The sequence below is a fragment of the Pan paniscus genome, chromosome 19, assembly GCF_029289425.2.
Source record: "Pan paniscus chromosome 19, NHGRI_mPanPan1-v2.0_pri, whole genome shotgun sequence".
NCBI classification, from domain to species: Eukaryota; Metazoa; Chordata; class Mammalia; order Primates; family Hominidae; genus Pan; species Pan paniscus.
In genome coordinates, this window is record NC_073268.2 from 18,368,764 (window position 1) to 18,387,795 (window position 19,032).

General features: G+C 37.3%; 1 protein-coding gene across 2 annotated transcripts in view; it reads right to left on the reverse strand.

Moving 5' to 3' along the window:
• Positions 1 to 19,032, reverse strand: part of NSF (N-ethylmaleimide sensitive factor, vesicle fusing ATPase) — a 166,437-nt gene that overhangs the window by 109,102 nt on the left and 38,303 nt on the right. For both annotated transcript variants that reach the window (XM_034941591.3, XM_055101434.3), the window contains exons 4-8: positions 17,520 to 17,559; positions 10,415 to 10,581; positions 7,800 to 7,907; positions 7,243 to 7,318; positions 4,705 to 4,860 (exon numbers count right to left, since the gene is read on the reverse strand). In XM_034941591.3, coding sequence (XP_034797482.1) covers positions 4,705 to 4,860; positions 7,243 to 7,318; positions 7,800 to 7,907; positions 10,415 to 10,581; positions 17,520 to 17,559 — 547 coding nt within the window. The remainder of the gene's footprint in view (positions 1 to 4,704; positions 4,861 to 7,242; positions 7,319 to 7,799; positions 7,908 to 10,414; positions 10,582 to 17,519; positions 17,560 to 19,032) is intronic.

A 19,032-nucleotide genomic window follows, 5' to 3' on the forward strand; every position in this document is an offset into this window, starting at 1 on the left:
GTCAGAAGGCTTCATTTTTTTTTCTTTTTTTCAAATTTCAGATAAGCTCTTTAGCCTTAGGGTTCCTTTTACAGAGCCCTGGAGTTCGCCTGGATGTCTTAACCCCCATTTAAAATGCAATCGCTCCTCATGAGTGGGGGTGTGAAAATGCATTTTAAGAGTGTCAGTGTTTATGTTAATCTTAGCAAGAACTCCCTCTCTCCAAAATATGGCATGCACAAAACCTTAGTGCCCTTTCTTCCACTATGTTTTATTTGCACTGTTTTTAGCATGTGAAAGATGTCTGTGTGATTGAAAGGTTCCCTTATCTTCTCAGCAGTTCTGTTTCATAGAGTAACTACAATTTCACTTATGATATCAGAAAAGAGTTGCTTTCCTCTTGAATTTCAAAAGAAACCTTAAAAATACGATTGAAAATGGGCTTACAGAGGGAGACACTGGGGAAAGGAGACCAAAAAGAACACAGTGTCAGTTTCAAAGAATGGGGGCACAAGACCATAACAAGCGGCTTTCCTCCCCACTAGGTGGCCTGAACATCTACACCCCACAGATCCACTGAAAGATAGTGTGAGGCTGAGGTCTTCCCTCTTTACATCCTTTTCCTTCTAGATCTTTCCTTGGGTAGATGTGAACCTATTCCCAGGATTACATTAAGAGACGCTGACTAATTCTTTAACAATTATTCCACTGTTCATTGAAAACAATGTGTTTTTTTGCTTTGACATTTATAATTTAGAGAGAATTGCCAGGGATGCTGAAAAAATGAAGTTTCTTGGCAGAAACGCTATCTTTGCTAACAAAATAGCTACAGTGAGAACTGAGGTAATCAATCATTTATTTATCCTGAACACTGTCCACAAAACTGCATACAGGGGAATAAGTGTGGTAAATGTCCGAACACAAGTATTCAGTATCTATTCAGTTAACACCTGAATATGCTGAAAGACAGCAATCAGCTGTTGAATTTATTCACCCACACTTCCAGATACCAGCTTTGATGTTCACATTTCTACCCTGGGACTCAAATGTGGCTTCTATTAGCCCATAAAATCATGGATTTAAGGTAATTCTTAATTAAAAATCTGTTTTGTGGGGGGTTGGAAGGCATTCTAACTAAATATCTATTTGGTATTTACTAAGTGCAAGGTATAGGTTTAGTTTTCTTCGCTCGTTGCTCTCATATACTTCCAAGGAAGGGCTGCCCCACTTGGGTTTGGGTGAGCTCAACTGCTTCAGACAAGGGGAAAACTCAACAGTTACTCTGATTAAAACAATAACAAAAACAAAAGTCTAAATTGATATTCCCCTAAATAATCCCTTTTCCTTTATCCCTCAGTCTAGAGAGCTTTATGTGACTTCCTTTCTCCTTTAAGGGTTTCCTTGATTTTAATTCTACAAAAATATAACAAAAGTACAAAAGCAGAAAGGCATACATTATCTTCTTTTTTTTTTTTTTTTTTTTTTTTGAGATGGAGTCTCGCTCTGTCGCCCAGGCTGGAGTGCAGTGGTGCGATCTCGGCTCACTGCAAGCTCCGCCTCCCGGGTTCACACATCCTCCTGCCTCAGCCTCCCGAGGAGCCCGGACTACAAGCGCCCGCGACCACGCCCAGCTGATTTTTTCTGTTTTTAGTAGAGACAGGGTTTCACCGTGTTAGCCAGGATGGTCTCGATCTCCTGACCTCATGATCCGCCCACCTCGGCTTCCCTAAGTGCTGGGATTACAGGAGTGAGCCACCGCACCCGGCCTAAGGTATACACTACCTATTTGAAAGACCTTCAAGAGAGAAACTAACAGATTGGAAACTCCATGACAGTTATTTTCATGTATATTACCTCATTGGTTCCCTAATTTTACTGCATAATTGTGTGCCTCTCGTTAAGTCCTTTAGTCCTCCTATATCTCATCAGCAACATTCTGTTCGTAGCTAAACTATATTTTTCAATTTTGAAAAGGCAACATGAAGTTTTATAGACAAAAAGAAAGAACTCTGTTACCTAGAAGCATAATTATCAGTCTGATGAACATAATGACAGAAGAGAAGAATATTCTAAATTTATCACTTTGTAAATTTGAAAATTGATATATAGGCAAAAAATCCACTTAGTTAAGATTCCTGTTTACGAAGTAGACATCACTTTAGACTCCATGGTAAAGACAGTAATTTGGTCTCAAGCCAAAAGTAAAGTTTTCTGCTTAAAACAAAAAAGCCCCATAACCTACATAAATTATTCTTTTCTAATCTTTTTTAAAAATTAGAACTGATTTAACCAGTCATACTCAGTGTCCAGCTGAATCCCCAAACCATATAGATCTGTCTATTTAGTTAACAAAGAGTGGGGGAAAAAAATCCATTTTGTTCCCACCTGACATGTCAAAAAAAAACAACAACACAGAATATGCATAAAAATAATTTGTATAATTTTATTTATATTCTGTCAAAATATAACCATTTTTATTTATATACCTTTACCAAAGCCTAAGGAGAACTTTATAACCACACTGTAATTGGAGTGCAAGAAAGGATTTTACTATATAATTCCCCCAAAATTCAAAGGAAAAAAGAAGCCTCTATTGGAAGACAGGGAATTATACATGCATTACAAAAGAATTATTTCTCAGCCATTTAACCATTAAAAAAAAAAAAAGAAGCTTTACTTTTTTTTAGATACCCAGAAACTTCATCCAGAATAAAGAAAATAAGTTTTTCAATTCAGCTCAAAAGCCAGGACAGCTTTATACTAGTTTGTCTTTTCAATGAAATTGGTAACAAATGCTTCCTGATGGCAAAAAGCCATAAAGAGAAAAAAAAAAAACTTTTCCAAAAGGATAGAATTCATTTTTTGTCTAATTAAATTAGTGTAAAAATATTAGAAAAATAAATCCATAAAAAAGGTTCTGGACAGTGGCACTCACAAAATTCAAATCCATAGTGCTTAGTCAAAAAACACATCAAAAACAACAAAAAGCACACTACTGTAATTCAGCTCATTTCAATACGGATATCAGAAACAGATGAAATTCACTAACAAATTCCAAATCTGTTCTGATTTAATTTAAAACTCTCCAACAGCTGGCAAGGTCACAAACTGACCAATGTGAGTCCAACTCCTTTACGCATTATCTACCCAACGCATACTGACGTTGCACGTAGCTTCAAGTGCAGGATCTAGATAATGCACAAATAGCAAACTAGTATCTGAATAACTGTTATCTTCAATAGCTTCCAAACAGTGAGAAAACATTTATAATTAAAAGAGACGGCTTACTACCAATGCAGTTATTTTTCTACTTTTTGGCTAAACAGTATAAATGTTCAAAGAAACAGAATCATTAGACTCTTCCTGCACTAGATCTCAGTTCTGAAAACCAGTAAAAACATTCCACAAGAATAACTTAGAACATTTGGAATCATCTTTTTATCCCTGCTTTTACCCAAAATACACTTAAACAATATTTTCATGTCTTGATCGAAAATACACATTACCAAGATAGTGAACTACCACATTTTAAAATATTTTCCCAATTAAAATTCTGCTTTTAATGGACGTGGCCTTTGTATCTTTGAGATAAAAAGTATGCTATTGCCATTTCAAGGTGTATAAAACTCAGGTGATGAGGGTCTCTGTCATTTTCTCTTAATCCAATTCCAAACTCGACCTTTACTCAGTGAACAGGTGTGTGCCGTGCCTGTAATTTATCAGAGTGAGCGCCCAGGCAGAAAGGCTACCAACAATAGAAGGCTAATACAATCCAAACACTTAGTGCCTAGAAAGCAGTTCTTATCCCCACTATAATAAATATACTTTTATCTTCCAGTAGCAATTTAAAGATAAAGAATGATGGGGATGAGGGGAGTAATATATTCATATTCCTTCCATTTTTTTTGGATGCTGTTTTTACACTAATAGTCTGCCAGAAGCTGTTATGTTATACATTCCTTTCTCAGATATTCTGTTGCTCACATTCCAATCCAACGAATGATATGGACATGAAAACAGTCATGACAGCATTTCCACTGGGCAAATAAAGTCACTTCACACAGATAAATTAAATAAACCTTCAAGAAGAAAGTGGTAAACGAATAGTGCACTTCTTTGTATGCAATATAGAAACTTCAATGTATATCCTGCATTTGTCTTTTTGGATCAAACTTATTTAATTTAAAAATATGCAAGTACCCATTTATTAGGTATGAAGATGTACTAACTGGGTAATGCAACAGTACAATAAAAAGGAACGGCAGCTAATGTCAGAACAATGCACACAGCCTAATAGATAGTTATTATTCAGCAGGGTACATCTGACCCATAGTGATCTTTAGAGTCAGGTGAACTTTCTAAATATGCCCTATAGAAAAACATTCTTACACAAATAAATAAATAAAATGGAGTCACTACTAGTATTATTACTGTCAGGGGAAGTTTCTAAATATGCCCCATAGAAAAGCATTCTTCAATAAATAAATAAACAAAATGGAGCCACCACAAGTCTTATTTCTATGATTTCCCCATAAAATTAAAATGTAATTTTAAAAGTTCTGGTATTATAAAAGTTTTTCAGAAAACTTATCTGTTCATTTTTAAAGAAAAAGACAAAAATAATGGGTCTGAAAAATAATTTCAAAACTATTGAAAAGAGATTCTTCATTGCATTAATTTTTTTAACAACACAAGATTTTATAACATTTTCCTTTTTAAACTTACCCATCTGCTCCACAATCTCTGGAGGAAATACTCGGGAAGCAAATGCTCGTCGGAAAATATCTGAAAATTCCTTGTCTAGACCTCCTATTCCCATTTTTTCAAAGTTCCAGTCAGGATTGATAATTGATTGGCGATTTTCCTTGGTTTTAGCTTTGCCTATGTCAAACGAATATTATCAAATGTGAAACAAGGACTTTATCACTAAGTCTAAAAAGACAGACAGAACTCCCTGAGCATCCTAAATGAATAAAGAAAAGCTACCCTTACATATACAAAACGAACAATATAATCTTAGCTGATTTTACAGTCAGAAGGGTAAGTTTTGCTATGCTATCTACTTTGTCTGATCTCCATATATGGTAACACACTGTCAAAATGACTAGCTAAACTTATGCTGTAGTCTATTTGTATCAGTCCATAAAACTTAGTTTTATTAACCTTCAATCTAACTACATTAACTAACTTGGTTGATCAGAAGAAATGCCATATCTGATGAAGACAACACTAGCTGGCAGAAATGCAACTGAAATCTCGCAGTCACTGAAGTCTCCTAACGCAAGTTTATTTTAAAATACATATATTTATCCAGATTAAGCTTATACAGGTAATTGGGCATATAACCCCTCAGCCTAAGGAAATATACTGAACAAGTTTGATGTCTTCTTTGCTTTCTCTTCACTTGGACACAAAAGTCTGAAATCATCCTAAAGACTTCAATGATTACAAAACTCATGTTTAAAAATTCTCACGAGGACAAAAATTATCTAACTTAAATGTCAGAGTGCCACCTAAAGTAACTCAAGAGAACCACATTTACTATTTCAAACAGAATAAATTAAGTACCTTAGTATGCTCTATTATAAACAAAAAATAAAGTAATAATATGGTTTTTATAAAACCAGGGAAGAAAATGTCACATTAAAAAAAGTTTATCCTAAGAAATGCTAAATATTTGAGGTGATATGTTAATTAGCCTGATTTGATCATTCTACAATGTATACATGTATTAAAATATCAAATTGTACCCTATAAATATATACAGTTATTATTTGTCAATTAAAAATAAAGTAACGCTTTTTAAAAGTTTATACTAGATGATAATTTTATGGTTAGAGTTTTGAGGCCTTAAGATTTCCTTTGGAAAGCGATGAAAAATATTTTTTTCTTACACTCTACTGCCCTCTTGAGGGCAAAATTTACTGAATGCCAATTAACTACACAATTTTTTTCCCATGGATTACTTAGAAATACCTATGAAAGTTATGCAACTCCCTTGGGATATCTTAACAAAAGGTACACAAAAATAAAATACAAAGAAATCACTTCATAAATGTACTAGATCAATAACAGGAAAATACATCCTACCTTCATAAAATGACATACAGCCATTAAAAATCATGTTATAGGTGTATATTTAAGATGTTTGAAACATGCTAAGCAAAAAAAGCAAATTACAAAACTATGAAAACAGAACCAAATTTTACAGTGTGTGAATCGTTTTCGAATGCCTATCCATATTTTATAAATAAAATATTTTATAATTAACAAAAAACAATAAGGGGGAATGGTAATGTGTGGACCAGGAAATAAAGGCCACGCACTCAAAGACTGTTAAGTGACCCTGGACATGATGATGTGCAACCAATGAAAACCCTCTACTCTCTAGTAGGGTAGACATCAACATAGTTAAATCAACCAAAAATAAGAATTAATGCCCAGTTAATGTCACATTATTCTGGTGAGTTACTATTCTCAGAGAATAAGCTGCATTGTTTTAATATGACAAAAATTGGGCTAGAGTACAAGAGTAGGACTGAACCATGAATCTGCTGGGAAGACTTGACCTGCACATTCACCACTTAATCACTAAAAGAAATGATGATGCTATCTCATTTAACACAAAACCAAGTGAGGGGCATTCTACAAAATAACTGACCAGTTCTCAAAGTCATAAAAGACAAAGTCTGAGGAACTGTCAGTGACTGAAGAAAACTCAAAAGACAGAACAACTAAATGCAATATGGGATCCTAAATTAGATCTTGGAACAGAAAAGGACACAATGGAAAAACTGGTGAAATCTCAATAAAATCTGTAGTTTAGTTAGCAGAAATGAAACCATGTTCATTTCTTATCATTGTACTTTTGAAAATGTCAAATAAGACATTAACATCAGGGTAAGCTGGTAAAGGGCATACAGAAATTCTCTGAGCTATTTCTGCAAATCTGTGAACCTAAAATTATCTCAAAATTAAAAGTTAAAAAATTAATTTGTTTCTTATTTTAGTGCAATTTCTAGGAAATTAAAAATTACACATGTGGCTCACACTCTATTTCTATTGGACAAAGTTGATCCAGATGAAGGTTTTAAACGTTTTCATCAGCAAACTGACCAACAGGAAATACCCCATGCTTCTGTGATAAACTCTCTCAAGAGAGATGCCCCTCTTTCCTTTCCCCATTTGGAAATCACTGTAGTTGAGTTACATATAGAAATAGGCCCACTTCATTTCAAATCTTCTAAAAACTGTAAATCTTACCAATAAGATTAAGTGACGAATTTTCTGCTTTTTCAAATGCAACTTGACTGTTTCCAACAACCAGTCCTACTTCAATCTGTATAGAAACACAATAATTAGTAGTCTAATAGCAAACTTCTGGACTTCTCAAAGCAAGGCCAAAAGTGAGGGGGAAATGAGGTCTCTCTGGGCAAAGCAAACCTTCCAGACTATCATCTGAGCTACTTTTACTTTTCTCATAACTTTCTTCTACAATTCTTACATGCCTTATTTCCATGCCTATATCTTTCCAATAATGCGTTTCTTATTATTTATTTACAATAAATATCTGCATTCAAGCAAATTATATGTACATATATGTCTACATTTTACATTAATATTAGGTCTGCAAATAAATACATTTTAAGCTATATTTTAATAACAATGATGGCTATGAAAGCAATTTTTTCTCCCTACTATCTTAAAAGGGTACACAATATGAAAAAAATCACTAAGCAACAGATAGGAAAATTATAATCAATCTGCACAAATTACATTATAAAGATGATCTAGTAAAGATGATCAGAAATAAAAGCTACCTTCTGCCTTTTCCCTGTCGCAGGCTCTCCCTTCAGGATGCTAGGATCCATGGCTTCAATGTCCTTCACCAGTAAGCCAAAAAGCTTTTCATTGAAGCTAAAGACAAGCTATGTAGAAAAGAGGTAAGGGGAGAAAAATCACTTCATAATATAATGGTTTGATCCTCAGATCATCACCAATGTTTTTCAAATGCAGAAAACCAGTTTATCTTATATACTCCTCTCCAATCTGCTCCTCAAACAAACTACTCATAGCCAATGAAGAAAAGGGAATTAGCACTTACGACCAGTGTTTACAAAATGACTGCAAAACTCATGTTTAAAATTTCTTCCACATGGATAAAAAATAACTAATTTAAATGTCAGAGTGCCACCTAAAGTAATTCAAGAGTACCACATTTACTATTTCTAACAAAGAATAAAGTTTCTTAGTATTTTATTCAAACACTACAGCCAGTTATATAATATTCACAAACACTCTTGGAAGCAGAAACTACGACTCCATTTTACTAGTGAGGAAGCTGAGATGCAGAAACAGGCTATGCAACAAGGCTCAAAGTCACAGTAAATGAGAGCGCCAGGAGTCAACCCTGGGTCTGTGACTCTACAATTCCTGCTTTTCTATCACTAGTACAAAATGCTTGCCCTACAAGTGCAGAGATAGCTTCTGAATGCTCAATTACTCATTCACCAAATCTTTGCTGAGTCCCTTCTAAAAGTTTGGTCTTCTTCTATGTGCTGGGGTATAATGGTAAATATTACAGGTTGGGCTGTCTGTCCATTCTGCTACTACGAGATACCACAAATGAGAAGAAACAGTAAGGACAGTGATCTGGAGTAAGATATTTACTTCTTCTCTGAATTACGAAAGATTCTCTTTCATGGATTTACTGACTTCTACATGCTACTGAGTTTTAAATTATTATAAACACCAAAGCATTTTCTATTAAACATTCTCCTAAACATTTCCTATTAGGATACTAAAACTAAAAGCAAAGGTAAAAACCATCAAGTTTAGCTAGGCAATCTGAGCACAATTTTGGTCATCCAATACACAACAGCACCGCAATAGCTCTCTGGTGAATTGTCCTGATCTACTTTCATCAGAGACCTAACTGTACATGGTATTCCTGTCTTATTTTCTGTTTTCTTCAACTAGAAAGTAAGTTCTAGGACAGTAGGGATCATATCTATTTTGTTCACTGCCGATCTGCAGTGTCTAAAACAGTGACTGGTACTAGGCACTAGGTACTATCAAATATGTGTTTAATTAATTCTTATCTCAACTATGTCCCTTAGCTGTGTAGCCATGGGCATACCATTTACCTTCTTTAGATCTTAAATTCCTCATTTGGCCAGGCGTGATGGCTCATACCTGTAATCCCAGCACTTTGGGAGGCCGAGGTGGGAGGATCACTTGAGGTCAGGACCAGCCTGGCCAACATGGCAAAACCCCATCTCTACTAAAAATACAAAAAAAAATGGTTGGGCATGGTGGCTCATGCCTGTAATCTCAGCACTTTGGGAGGTCAAGGCAGATGGATCACCTGAGCTCATGAGTTCGAGACTAGCCTGATTAACATGGTGAAACCCCATCTCTACTAAAAGTACAAAATTAGTCGGGTGTGGTGGCCCATGCCTGTTATCCCAGCTACTCGGGAGGCAGAGGCAGGAAAATCACTTGAACCCAGAAAGCGGAGGTTGCAGTGAGCTGAGATGGTGCCGCTGCACTCCAGCCTGGATGACAGGGTAACACACCATCTCAAAAAATAAATGAATAAATAAATAAAATTTTAAAAAATAAAAAAATAAAATTCCTCATTTGTATATGTGGAGTTACATAAGGTAATCTCTTGAGGTTCATTCCAATTCTAGTACTCTTTTTAAAATAATGTACTATATCCTTTTCCTATCTAGCAGGAATTCAGTTTTTTAAGATTCTCAAATAAGCCCATAACCAAAATAAGAACTTTTTTTTTTTTTGAGACAATCTCGATCTGTCACCCAGGCTGGAGTGCCGTGGCACAATCATGGCTCACTGCAGCCTCAACCTCCCAGGCTCAAGCCGTCCTCCCACCTCAGCCTCTTGAGTAGTTGAGACCACTACACGCAGCTACTTTTAAAAAAATTTTTGTAGAGATAGGGTCTCACTTTGTTGCCCAAGCTGATCTTGAGCTCCTGGGCTCAAACGATCCTCCCAACTCAGTCTCCCAAAGTGTTGGGATTACAGGCATGAGCCACCATGTCTGGCCAAGAGCTACATTTTCTACAGAACTATATTAGTGAAAGAGACAGACATTCCAGAGGCAAAACAAATGTCCTATGATATAAAAAGGAATTTCAGATATGTATGTCCACAGGGTTCCCAAATTTGCTGAGGGAAAAGCTGCTATAATTATACATGACATTTTAATCTAAAAGCTACTTTAGAATTTTTCTGAACAGACTCCTTGAAGTTCAGTAAATACATCTCCCTCACTTTTATCACTCACCTTGGATATACGAGTTGATACGCAAAGCCCCTCTCACTTTTTAAAAGGTGGAATTAATTTTGGACAACTGCAGAAATTAGAATACCTATAAAGTTAAAGGAATGAAAGAAAATTAAAAACTACCTGTTGTCCCACTGAGAAGGCCTGGTTGTTGAATTGCTGAATAAATTCTGCTGCCATCTTGTCGGTGTCATAAGGGTTGGAGTCAATGCTTTTTTTCTGCAGGAAATCAATCTCGATGGTCATTGTGCCAATACACTGTTTGGCTTTGTCAAATGTATATAAGGAGACTAGGGGAAAAAAAGAAGCATTTTTTAAAAAATCACAGGAGTACAAAATACCTGTAGTGTTTCTAGTAACTAAAAGTTTCACATAAATGAATCATAAACTACTTCACCAAAAATGGGGTTTAAATGGCCTTCACTGGAGGGACACACAGGTACAGGTTTAAAAAATAATAGTCACTAGAGATTTTCTTCCCCATCTGAATTAATTAGAAATATTGAATGGCAGGCCGGGCGCGGTGGCTCACTCCTGTAATCCCAGCACGCTGGGAGGCCGAGGCGGGCGGATCACGAGGTCAGAAGATCGAGACCATCCTGGCTAACACAGTGAAACCCCGTCTCTACTAAAAATACAAAAAATTAGCCGGGAGTGGTGGCAGGCGCCTGTAGTCCCAGCTTCTTGGGAGGCTGAGGCAGGAGAATGGCGTGAACCTGGCAGGCGGAGCTTGCAGTGAGCCGAGATCACGCCACTGCACTCCAGCCTAGGGCAACAGAGCCAGACTCCGTCTCAAAAAAAAAGAAAGAAAGAAATATTGAACAGCAGTCTCTCTGTTGTTATCCCTCATCCCACTCTCATCAGGATCACAATCCTCCCCACATGGCCTCTGCATCTTTCTCCTCATTTAATGCAATACAGTATGGGATGCCCCAACACAGTTGGCGTAACATGCTATTTCCAAATAAGATTTTTGTTTGACACAAAAAAACAGCTAAGGTGGGATGTGGATGAATTATTTTGGCCTAAGAAAGTAGGACGCAAGGCAAAAAAAAGAAGCTTGAAAAACAATGTTTCCTAGCGGAATTTGCTCCAGAGCAAGTTAGAGTTTGACATTTCTTTTTTACTACTACAAAAATGTTTCCTGAGCACCTGCTACATCTAGGGAACTACAATAAGTTCTACATGTACACATGTAGATAAGGGCAAGGACGAGGTTTTTAACTCCTCTTCATATTAACAGCATCTAACAGTTTCTTTCAGGTGCTTAATATATTCATGAACTGTTTAAATGAAACAACAATAACAGAAAACCCATGGTCTCCATGCTAATAACAAAGGAGGCAATAAAGCATACATACAAAGCTTTGGGTAAGAAAATTCCTGTTCAAGCCACATAAAAAGTTTTAAAATGAATTTTAGGTTACAATGTAATAAATTTAAATATTAAAGTGTTACACATGATTTTACATCATGTAATAACTGTTCGACCAAAAACCTTTAATTGTACAACTACAACACAGTTTACATATCATATTTTTAGAAAAATATATGTTAAAACAAATTTTGCTAGTGACAGATAATTACAAAGAAGCATTTCCCTAGAAAAAAAAAACTTGATTCTTAAATCAGCTCAAAAAGTATACTTATAAATGCCAGTTTATAAACAAACTTTTAAAGCAAAAAATTTTACAGTGCTGTATACTGTAGTGGTACTATTAGGAAAGAGTAGAGTAGGCTACCCAGAAAAGTTCAAGAGGATTTTTGCATTTGAGTTTCCCCAGGAGGGCAACTTGATTACGCCTAGTAAGAAAGAGTCTATTGCTACTCTTCAATAAGGCTTCACACACACACACACACACACACACACACACACACACACACACACACACACATTTATTTTCCCTTTAGGTTCCCTGAAGATACTTGTCCTAAAATTTACCAATGGCCCCTTAAGGATACAGTAGCAGCTCTCTTAAGCAACCTCCACTGAGCTGAGTCATCAGAAAGCTGACCAACTTTTATCGCTCCAACATATACCCATCAGCCTATGGTTTGCCTAACGCTCAGAGCTTGTAGACAGGAGTTGCTACACATCATGGGTCAACCAAGTTCATTCTGGTATCTGTCTGTGCTAGTTACACTCGTTACAGTTAATTATGAAATATAATTAAATAGTATAAAAACTTCTGAAGGCCTGGTTGTTGAACTGTTATTACAATGACTTTGACATTCTAGAATAGATACTATAAGTTGAAAGCTTTGGGAAAATTTTTTAAATGAAGTGTTTCTTCTAGAAAAAAAAAATACTGCTAACTAGGTATAAGCATTAAAATTAGAAAAGGTTGGGAGTGAACTCTACAAAAATCCAAGAGGTTTTGGCACTCTCAGATGCTCTACAAAGTCTAAGTTCTCCAGCCATTTCAAAGAAATCCACCTGGAAATTATGGGTAAAGTGTATGCACAAAAGATAATACAGAACTCCAATCCATGGACCACACCTCCAAGAAAAAGCCTTTAACCAACTTTTCACTTAATTACCAGTCCAAGTCACATTGGGTAAGTGAGCTTCTACAGTTCTCACCACAAAAGCAGGTTATAAAAAAAGACTGTTTTTTCACACTTGCTTTGAACAACAGGCGGCATTTCTGTGAGTTACTGAGGTCAAATAGCAAGAGGTAAACAAAAGAAGTCACTGTGCAGTATTAAATGTCTGTTGCAAAGATTCTAGTGGTTTACAAACAAAGCTGTTCTCTTCAAAGGGACTTTGAGTATGTGTGTTTCAACAGATTCTGCTAGCAATCAGAAGAATCCAAGTAAATAATTTAAGTTGTCTGTGCCTTGATTTGTCACATCTATAAATCAAGACTGAACTAGAGAAGTCTTTATGGTCGTTTCACACTCTAAATTCTGTTCTAAACTTATTTCTTAAATTCTAGACCCTTGAGTTATGTACAAGGATTTTCTGTAAACTCTTATTTTATATTTGAGACAGAGTCTTGCTCTGCCACCCAGGCTGGAGTGCAGTGGCATGATCTCAACTCACTGCAACCTCCACCTCCCGGGTTCAAGTGATTCTCGTGCCTCAGTCTCCCAAGTAGCTGGGATTACGGACGCACACCACCATGCCCAGCGAATTTTTGTATTTTTAGTAGAGACAAGATTTCACTATGTTGGCCAGGCTGGTCTCGAACTCCTGACCTCAAGTGATCTGCCTGCCTTGGCCTCCCAAAGTGCTGGGATTACAGGCGTGAGCCACCGCGATCGGCCGATTTTCTGTAAACTCTTTAAATGAAATTGTTTGTATAATCAGATTTCTGTATTTAAAGGGGGACATATACATATTTTAACTACTTCAAAAGCAAAATAACAAAGCCTGAGGAAGGAACATAAAACTCACTGAAGATCAAATAATAAGTTCAAATTTTGGCCAGAAGTTTCAGAATACTCTCCTGTCTCCAATTCTGGATGGCTTGCTCCTTCTTAACATTTCCTAGAATGGCCAGGCGCGGTGGCTCACGCCTGTAATCCCAGCACTTTGGGAGGCTGAGTTGGGCGGATCACCTGAGGTCGGGAGTTCGAGACCAGCCTGACAAACGTGGAGAAACCCCGTCTCTACTAAAAACTACAAAATTAGCCGGGCGCAGTGGTGCATGCCTGTAATCCCAGCTACTCAGGAGGCTGAGGCAGGAGAATCGCTTGAACCTGGGAGGCGAGGCTGCAGTGAGCCAAGATCGCACCATTGCACTCCAGCCTGGGCAATAAGAGTGAAACTCTGTCTCAAAAAAAAAAAAAAAAAAAATCCTAGAAAGTACAGGTTATATGCTGAGTAACTTTGATAGGCAAAAGAGCTTAGTTGTTTCCCTCATGTAGTTTGAAAACATTTATAGGTTGAAATATTAATGTAAAAATGAATATGATGATTCAGCAATTCCATTTCTAGATGTCTGTCCCAGAAAGATGCTAGAACATTTGTCTAACAACACATCTGCAGGGAGGTTCATTGCAGCATTATTTATAGTACTTAAACATTGAAAAATGTTTATCAGTAGGAGAACAATGAATAAAATGTAGTATATTCATAATGTAGAATACTTTACAGCAATTTTTATTGAAATTAAAACTTGGCCAGGCACGGTGGCTCACACCTGCAATCCCAGCACTTTGGGAGGCTAAGGAGGGAAGATCACTTAAGTCCAAGATTTAGAGACCAGACTGGGCAACACAGTGAAACCCTATCTCTACACAAAATTTAAAAATTAGCCAGGTACTGAGGCTGCAGTGAGCCACGACTGCACCACTGCACTCCAGCCAAGTGAGACCCTGTCAAAAAAACAAAAACAAACAAAAAAAAACACAAAAAAACAAAAACCAACTTTATGTATATTTATTAAAGATGGACGGCCTGGCCAGGCGTGGTGGCTCACACCTGTAATCCCAGTGCTTTGGGAGGCTGAGGTGGGTGGATCACCAGAGGTCAGGAGTTCAAGACCAGCCTGGTCAACATGGTGAAACCCCATCTCTAATAAAAATAGAAAATATTAGCCAGCGTGGGGGTGAGTGCTTGTAATCCCAGCTACTCAGATGGCTGAGGCAGGAGAATTGCTTGAACCTGGGAGGAGAGGTTGTAGTGAGCCAAGATCACACCACTGTACGCCAGCCTGGGCAACAAGAGCGAAACTCCATCTCAAAAAAAGATGGATGGCCCTTGGAAACATAATATTGAGTGACAAAAGTCTACTGCAGAAAGGTTTGTACAGTATAATACCATTTTGTGCATTAAAGACACCAAAACAATATCATAATGTCATAATGCATATATATGGGTGTATATACATATATTCATGTCATCTTCATACTGAGAAATTTGAATAAGTATATTTAAAATATTGGCCAGGCGTGGTGGCTCATGCCTGTAATCCCAGCATTTTGGGAGGCTGAGGTAGGTGGATCATTTGAGGTCAGGAGTTCGATACCAGCCTGGCCAACATGGCAAAACCCCTTCTCTACTAAAAATACAAAAATTAGCCAGGTGTGGTGGCACATGCCTCTAATCCCAGCTACTCAGTAGGCTGAGGCAGCAGAATTGCTTGAACTGGGGAGGAGGAGGTTGCAGTGAGCTGAGATCATGCCACTGCACCCCAGCCTCAGCGACAGAGCGAGATTCCATCTCAAAAATAAATAAATAAAAATATAATTACTACTGACTGTAGTAATGTACTGACTGTAGTTTTCAAATGCATTTTAATTTAAGGCCAATGTTCCTAAATAGAAAAGACCAAACTGTTACAATTTCAAGTGCTATGGGCAGCACCATGGACAGTATCCCAGGCAGCACCACAGTCAGCACCATGGTCAGTCCCAAAGGGACAAGAGTCCTGAAGATTTCATCCTGGATCAAAGAAGATTGAGAATGTTTTCTTATTTTACGGCTAATAGTAATTTAATATAAAAGACTAATAAAGATTTTATAAGCAAAAAGTAAGTGTATCCAGTTCTTTGAATAAACTTGGACTTTACAATAATAGGTGTATATATAGTGGTCAAAACATTAGCCTGTAACACTTAAAATATGGCATTGCCAGATGGAAAGAAGACGGACTAAATGATTCCTCCAGAAGATTCCCTCAGACTAAAATCACTGATTTGACTAAAATGTTTCACCTTACGGAACTCCCATTCCAGAATACTTGAGCACTCCTTCAAACCACACCTCCTATCCTATCTTGGTCTACATCACTACTTAAACCAAACCAGTTTTCTATCTTTATGGCTACATCATCCACATCACTTGGGACCCAAAACCCTACCTTCCCTCAAGCTTACTCCACTTTAGTCCCACCTATCACTGGGTTTTACAATTTTGCTTATTAAGTCTGTTTGAGCCACTTCTTTAAAGATCTGACTTTACAATCCAGATAAGCATTTCTGTTAGCAGAAGAATGCTTTTATAACTTAAACCGCAAAACACATTTCTCAACTCATCAAAATTTATAATCTTGAATTTCTGTATCTTGTCACAATAGAAAATATCTAGATTCAAAGTTTTAAGTACTCTTAGCCTCATATTTAGAAAAATTAATTTATGAAAATTAGAAACCTAAGCTACATACTATCCCACTTTCTCATTAAATTTAACAAGTGTTCGTACTTCCACAAAGAAAAAGCTAACTAAAAATAACCCCAATGTTGGCTGGGCGCGGTGGCTCACATCTGTAATCCCACCACTCTGGGAGGTCAAGGCAGGTGGATCACGAGGTCAAGAGATCGAGACCAGCCTGGCCAACATGGTGAAACCCCATCTCTACTAAAAATACAAAAATTAGCCGGGTGTGGTGGCAAGTGCTTGTAGTCCCAGTTACTTGCAAGGCTGAGGCAGGAGAATCGCTTGAACCCTGGAGGCAGAGGTTTCAGTGAGCCGAGATTGCGCCACTGCACTCCAGCCTGGCAACAGAGCGAGACTCCATCTCAAAAATAAAATAAAATAAAATAACCCCAATGTTTAAATTCCATCTAACTTAGAAAAAATTACAAGTTGTCAGGTTCCTAAATGAGGAGTAGGATAAAAGATGTGTGTGTGTGTGTGTGTGTGTGTGTGTGTGTGTGTGTGTGTGTGTACAGAGAGAGACAGAGACCCAGAGAGGAAGACAGGGAGCCAGAATGATAAAGAAAATATGACAATTGGTAAAGCTGGGTAAAGGTAGTATACAGAAATTCTTCGTATTATTTTTGCAACCTTTCTATAAATACAATTTTTTTTTAAGTTTTAAAGACAAGCAGAAGAAAAGCTGGTTTAATTACACTTGCATTTTCTTTCCTTCCCCTACTGTATCCATGAAGTTGACATAAAATCATCTGACTAAAGACGACTCATACTCCATTTCCTAACTTTGCCACATTGCCTGACACAATGCCACTTTTTGCTTATTAGTTCTTTGGCTTATTATCTATTAGCAGCTTAGTCTTTCCACCCCGCCACCCCCCCAACTGGAAGTCATAAATTGCTTTCCTTGCCTTGAACTATGACGACCTTATCACACACTTCATAAAAGATATAGGAACAGAGGTACCATAACTATTTCCTTCCCATTCTCATAGATGTAACCAGTCTTCTGATACAATGAATGTTTAAGATCTGACCACTAGTAATAGAAAATTGTACAGATCTCAATAACTGTGAGAAAATCACATAGAAAATCTTTATCAGGTGGCTAAAAAATATACCTACCTTCTATTTCTTGCCCAATAGAAAGCCCAGCCCATTTTCTCTGTAAAGGAGAAAAAAAGATACTTAAAACCAAAGCCATCAAAATTAGACAAGAAAAAAAGAGGAATTTTAATGAATTTTAGGAATACACTCAAAGATCAAAACATGGTATGCTACTATGGTTGAACTGTGCTCTCCCCCTCCAAAGTATGTTGAAGTCTTAGCCCCCAACACCTGTGGATGTGACTTTATTTAGAAATACGATCTCTGCAAATGTATCAAGTTAACATGAGGTCATAATGAATTAGGGTGAACCCTAAGCCGATATGACTGGTGTCCTTCTAAGAAAGAGACATAGACACACAGACAGAATGCCATCATGTGATAGCAGAGGCAGAAATTGAAATGATGCAGCTACAGCCAAGGAACACCAAAGGATTGCCGGCAACACCAGAAGCTAAGCACAGAACAGGTTTTTCCCTAGAGCCTTCAGAGAGGTAATAGCTCTACTGACACCTTGATTTCAGACTTCCGGCCTCCACAATGGTGACAGAATAAATCTCTGTTGTTTTAAGCTACCCAGTAATGGTTCTTTGTTACTTACCCTAGGAAAGTAAAGCATGTGCTACAGTTTACATCTGAACATCTGTTTCAAAACGTGCAAAGCTTGCCTTTTGCAGTAAAGCTGGCACCACTGAGGAGGATGTTCCTTTGCACAATATGATGCTACAGAAGGTCTTCACTGTATCAGATCACACTTCAGTGTTCTAAATGTACTGCTGCAGTTAGTTTTACTGTTTGTTACAGTATCTCAAAAAGGAAGACATTCGATTCATGAAGACTAAATTAAAACTGGTCAGAAAATCTATTTTGAAATCCAATCAGGGACTGAAATCATTAGATGGTCATGGCTACTCTTTGTATACTAGCCAGAAGATTTTTAGACATTTACAGCTAGATTTTAGGCTTTCCCAAATCCCTACTGTTTACAATGGCAAGAAGTATGAAGGCAGGCCAGATTGTGTTTAGGCAGGAATCTGGGGTTTGCTTGGTATAGATTCAAAATTAGTAATTACTGATAACACTCCAAAGAACAATGAGAAAAACAATTTTTGGTTGAAAATCAGTAGTTCACCTGCCCACCCAAACACTGCAGACTTTGTGGCGGGTAATTTAGAAGACACTGCACTGTGAATATGTGCAACAAGTGCTCTCCCTTGTGGCTTTCTTACCACATCCTGTTTCCCTCCACTCTGCCCTTCACCTCCCCCAGAAGACCTCTTCTGTAAAATCCCATCCCACTTCTGGCCAACCTGAAATTTAGCACCATGCTCGTTAAGCTTAGACTTTAAGTCACAAGGAAGCCACATTTAGGTTCAGTACTTCAATCCCAAGGACAGCTGATATGGTTTGGCTTTGCCCCCACCCAAATCTCATCTTAAATTGTAGTTTCCATAATCCCTATGTGTTATGGGAGAGACCCAGTGGGAGGTAACTGAATCATGGGTGTGGGTTTTCCCATGCTGTTTTCATG